Source organism: Lissotriton helveticus, chromosome 12 (genome assembly GCF_964261635.1).
Source record: "Lissotriton helveticus chromosome 12, aLisHel1.1, whole genome shotgun sequence".
In the NCBI taxonomy this organism is placed as follows: Eukaryota; Metazoa; Chordata; class Amphibia; order Caudata; family Salamandridae; genus Lissotriton; species Lissotriton helveticus.
In genome coordinates this window covers 544899621-544905620 of record NC_136073.1, presented here as the reverse complement: position 1 = coordinate 544905620, position 6000 = coordinate 544899621, and the positions used below count along the sequence as shown (strand labels likewise).

Genomic DNA, 6000 nt, shown 5'->3' with positions numbered 1-6000 from the left:
TACTACAAGGAGAAAGGGTCACAAATATATTGAAAACCGACGATACTAATCATGAATGGTATTCCACAAACTTTAAGTTTTAAGTTCACGATAAACAAAGTTGCAGATATATATTGCCCGACATACCTAATATATAAGCAGGAACATAAGGTAAAAGGAGTAGGGCTCGCGGTGATCATTGCATCTTCTAGAGCACGAGCTGTCAAAGTATTATAGTGGACTGATCTCCTTATCCGTCTGCGCGTGCCGGCCTCACGGCCTGCAGTCTCCATTAACATTAACCCGCAGCAACCTTAAACGCGGAACGCACAGTCATTGGCCAGGAGGACCTCGACGGGTATGCTCTCCTTAGCCTGTGAGCACACATGTATGGAGGGCGAGGCCCAGTGCGGGAGTTGGAGCTTAAACACGAAGCACGCGCCGAGAGCGTAGTGAGGCCTGGGAGACCAGGCCCGCCACGCCGTTGGATTGCCACCCGTCTTCGCACTTAGGCTGCCTGTTGGGAGACCGCAGTGAAGCCGTGAAACGTTGGCGCGAGGTACTAGGTGCAGGCAACGCGAGGTACTAGGTGCAGGCAACGCAAGTCAGGAAAATGAGGTCAGGTGACATGAAACACACGTTGCTGGCCCACGAGATGGAAAATGTGAGGTAAATAGCCTCTATTACCCCGAAATACCATCAATACCCAAAGGAAGGAATGTAAGCTTGGCCAACGAGGTTGAGATAGTGACGTCTGATGTGATCGAACGAGGAAACGTAAAAGGGGCGGCCCTTCCGACGCTAACCTATCCAATCTCTGCGCAGTTTAGATGCACGGGGCGTGAGGGGTTTATTACAGCGTTTTCAGCGCCACTGTTTCTTCCGGGTTCGAGCATTAAGTTCCGGGTTCGAGCATTAAGTTGTCTGGAGCCATTCCTTGACCGAAGGAGAATGAAGACAAATTTAGATTTTTTCAAAAAACCCCGAGGAATTTTGAAGATTATAAGATGTGTAAGATTCGTTCGTATAACCTTATTTCATATTTTATTTCTTTAGATTGTTATATTGATAAGAGCGTGTTCTCCAGAGATTTGTAGAAGTGATATTTAAAAAAAATCCCGAAATGGTAGAAATAAATGTTAACAGAAAAATACTATAATTTCCAGGCATGAAATCCAGTTGTTTGATGGGTCTAGTTAGACTGTGCTACAAGTTGTGAGGCTCATACACAATGAGAAAGACTTGAAGTGCCTTGTATGTACTTTACTTTTCTTTTTTCAATGCTGCATTGAGTGCAGGGCTTTAAGTGAGATGAAGAACAAGCATTTACAATGCAACGGTTTCGCCTTTGCCAAAGTTAGAGCTATTGGCATTGTAAATGACAATATTTTTATTTATGTGTTGGTTTTGAAAACAGATAAATAAATGGCATTGTCATTTACATTGCCAACAGCTTAATCTCTTGCGAATGTAAGACCTATTGTACCCTACTGGATTTCACTGAAGAAATTCAGAGTCTGGTCTGCAGGTGTCACGTGACAGAGGCCCAATTGACAGCTGAGGGGGTTAAATCGTGCTGGGGTGGCACATTAAGGCAACGCTTGCTGAAAGCACTACACTACCCTACTGGAGTGTCAGTCTTTTTGGACATGGTCCACTCACTCATCTTGAAACAGGAAGCTCGCCACCAGTTCCACAAAAAATACCGTCATTAAATCTTTCCTTTTTAAGGGTTGGACATTTCAGTTGGCGTCTGCTCTCAGTCACGCTCGTCTTGTCGCCCATTGTCAATCACGCGCCTCTCTGTGCCTGGCTGTCAAGTGCCGGCGCCATCCTAGTGCGCATCTTCAGTCAGCCACGGTGTGCTAGCCAACCGAACTGCATTATGGGATGGCATGGTGGGTTAAAGAACCTGTTTTACAAACATGTGTCCGTGCTTGTGAGGAGGTAGTGCACCTGTTGAGGGAGAGAGAGTGTGTTTGCATATGTGCGTGCATGCATGTGTGTGTGTGAATAAGCACTTCCAAGATTTAGTGGGACTAGAGTTTTTATCTACAAATCATTGTTTTCAGCTGTGTTCTAATGGAATCAAAGCAACACTACACCCCCCATAATGCATAGTGTGATCACATAAAAGTACAGAACTGGAAAGAGTGTCCATAATGACCAGCAAGACGGTTTTCACCCTAAGAAGGATGTGCTTCAGTCTCCAGTGCCACGGGCGAGTGGAAACACACACTGTGCTGGTGGAGAAGTAGAAGAAGTACAAGTGTCCATAGAAGAGAAGTAGAGGGGATGCACTCTCCATTCCCTATGCACTCTCCACTCCCTATGCACTCTCCACTCCGTATGCACTATCCACTCCCTATGCACTCTCCACTCCCTACGCACTCTCCACTCTCCACTCCCTACGCACTCTCCACTCTCCACTCCCTACGCACTCTCCACTCTCCACTCCCTATCCACTCTCCACTCTCCACTCTCCACTCTCCACTCCCTATCCACTCTCCACTCCCTATCCACTCTCCACTCCCTATGCACTCTCCACTCCCTATGCACTCTCCACTCCCTATGCACTCTCCACTCTCCACTCCCTATGCACTCTCCACTCTGCACTCCCTATGCACTCTCCACTCCCTATGCACTCTCCACTCCCTATGCACTCTCCACTCCCTATGCACTCTCCACTCCCTATGCACTCTCCACTCTCCACTCCCTATGCACTCCCTATGCACTCTCCACTCTCCACTCCCTATCCACTCTCCACTCCCTATGCACTCTCCACTCTCCACTCCCTATCCACTCTGCACTCCCTATGCACTCTCCACTCTGCACTCCCTACGCACTCTCCACTCTGCACTCCCTATGCACTCTCCACTCCCTATGCACTCTCCACTCTCCACTCCCTATGCACTCTCCACTCTGCACTCCCTATGCACTCTGCACTCCCTATGCACTCTGCACTCCCTATGCACTCTCCACTCTGCACTCCCTATGCCCTCTGCACTCCCTATGCACTCTCCACTCCCTATCCACTCTCCACTCCTTATGCACTCTCCACTCCCTATGCACTCTCCACTCCCTATGCACTCTCCACTCCCTATGCACTCTCCACTCTCCACTCCCTATGCACTCTCCACTCTGCACTCCATATGCACTCTCCACTCTGCACTCCCTATGCACTCTGCACTCCCTATGCACTCTCCACTCTGCACTCCCTATGCACTCTGCACTCCCTATGCACTCTCCACTCTCCACGCACTCTCCACTCCCTATGCACTCTCCACTCCCTATGCACTCTCCACTCCCTATGCACTCTCCACTCCCTATGCACTCTCCACTCCCTATGCACTCTCCACTCCCTATGCACTCTCCACTCCCTATGCTCTCTCCACTCCCTATGCACTCTCCACTCCCTATGCACTCTCCACTCCCTATGCACTCTCACTCTCCACTCCCTATGCACTCTCCACTCTCCACTCTGCACTCTCCACTCCCTATGCACTCTCCACTCCCTATGCACTCTCCACTCTGCACTACCTATGCACTCTCCACTCTGCACTCCCTATGCACTCCCTATGCACTCTCCACTCCCAATGCACTCTCCACTCCCTATGCACTCTCCACTCCCTATGCACTCTCCACTCCCTATGCACTCTCCACTCCCTATGCACTCTCCACTCCCTATGCACTCTCCACTCTCCACTCCCTATGCACTCTCCACTCTCCACTCCCTATGCACTCTGCACTCTCCACTCCCTATGCACTCTCCACTCCCTATGCACTCTCCACTCCCTATGCACTCTCCACTCTCCACTCCCTATGCACTCTCCACTCCCTATGCACTCTCCACTCTGCACTCTCTATGCACTCTGCACTCTCTATGCACTCTGCACTCCCTATGCACTCTCCACTCTTCACTCTCTATGCACTCTGCACTCCCTATGCACTCTCCACTCTCCACTCCCTATGCACTCTCCACTCCCTATGCACTCTCCACTCCCTATGCACTCTCCACTCCCTATGCACTCTCCACTCCCTATGCACTCTCACTCTCTACTCCCTATGCACTCTCCACTCCCTATGCACTCTCACTCTCCACTCCCTATGCACTCTCCACTCTCCACTCCCTATGCACTCTCCACTCCCTATGCACTCTCCACTCTGCACTCTCCATGCACTCTGCACTCCCTATGCACTCTCCACTCTGCACTCTCTATGCACTCTGCACTCCCTATGCACTCTCCACTCTCCACTCCCTATGCACTCTCCACTCTCCACTCCCTATGCACTCTCCACTCCCTATGCACTCTCCACTCTCCACTCCCTATGCACTCTCCACTCCCTATGCACTCTCCACTCTGCACTCTCTATGCACTCTGCACTCCCTATGCACTCTCCACTCTTCACTCTCTATGCACTCTGCACTCCCTATGCACTCTCCACTCTCTATGCACTCTCCACTCTCTATGCACTCTCCACTCTCTATGCACTCTCCACTCCCTATGCACTCTCCACTCCCTATGCACTCTCCACTCTCCACTCCCTATGCACTCTCCACTCCCTCGAGCTCCACTCCCTATGCACTCTCCACTCCCTATGCACTCTCCACTCCCTATGCACTCTCCACTCCCTATGCACTCTCCACTCTGCACTCCCTATGCACTCTCCACTCTGCACTCCCTATGCACTCTCCACTCTGCACTCCCTATGCACTCTCCACTCTGCACTCCCTATGCACTCTCCACTCCCTATGCACTCTCCACTCCCTATGCACTCTCCACTCCCCACTCTGCACTCCCTATGCACTCTCCACTCCCTATGCACTCTCCACTCCCTATGCACTCTCCACTCCCTATGCACTCTCCACTCCCTATGCACTCTCCACTCCCTATGCACTCTGCACTCCCTATGCACTCTCCACTCTCTATGCACTCTGCACTCTCCACTCCCTATGCACTCTCCCCTCCCTATGCACTCTCCACTCCCTATGCACTCTCCACTCCCTATGCACTCTCCACTCCCTAGCACTCTCCACTCCCTATGCACTCTCCACTCCCTATGCACTCTCCACTCCCTATGCACTCTCCACTCCCTATGCACTCTCCACTCCCTATGCACTCTGCACTCCCTATGCACTCTTCACTCTCCACTCCCTATGCACTCTCCACTCCCTATGCACTCTCCACTCCCTATGCACTCTCCACTCCCTATGCACTCTCCACTCCCTATGCACTCTTCACTCCCTATGCACTCTTCACTCCCTATGCACTCTGCACTCTCCACCCCCTATGCACTCTCCACTCCCTATGCACTCTCCACTCTGCACTCCCTATGCACTCCCTATGCACTCTCCACTCTCTATGCACTCTCCACTCTGCACTCCCTATGCACTCTGCACTCCCCACTCTGCACGCCCTATGCACTCTGCACGCCCTATGCACGCCCTATGCACTCTGCACTCCCTATGCACTCTGCACTCCCTATGCACTCTGCACTCCCTATGCACTCTCCACTCCCTATGCACTCTCCACTCCCTATGCACTCTCCACTCCCTATGCACTCTCCACTCTCCACTCCCTATGCACTCTCCACTCTGCACTCTCCACTCCCTATGCACTCTCTATGCACTCTCCACTCTCCATGCACTCTGCACTCCCTATGCACTCTCTATGCACTCTCCACTCTGCACTCTCCATGCACTCTGCACTCCCTATGCACTCTCTATGCACTCCCTATGCACTCTCCACTCCCTATGCACTCTCCACTCCCTATGCACTCTCCACTCCCTATGCACTCTCCACTCTCCACTCCCTATGCACTCTCCACTCCCTATCCACCCTGCACTCCCTATCCACCCTGCACTCCCTATCCACCCTGCACTCCCTATCCACCCTGCACTCCCTACCCATTTGCTGTAAATCACCTTTGCAGCACGTACTTTATGGCCTCTGATGCTCTTCAGCGCTTTGCAGTGCGGTTAGGATATGAAGCGCTATATAAATTCAACTGTAATGCATT

The 6000-nt window shown here is 51.5% G+C and overlaps 1 protein-coding gene across 1 annotated transcript in view; it reads left to right on the top strand.

Moving 5' to 3' along the window:
- Positions 1-841: 841 nt before the first annotated feature.
- The window catches only part of LOC144798506 (chemokine-like factor), a 371023-nt gene continuing 365864 nt past the window's right edge, over positions 842-6000 (top strand). The window contains exon 1 of the mRNA XM_078669426.1: positions 842-990. Within this exon, the coding sequence (XP_078525552.1) occupies positions 931-990 (60 nt within the window). The 5' untranslated portion in view covers positions 842-930. The remainder of the gene's footprint in view (positions 991-6000) is intronic.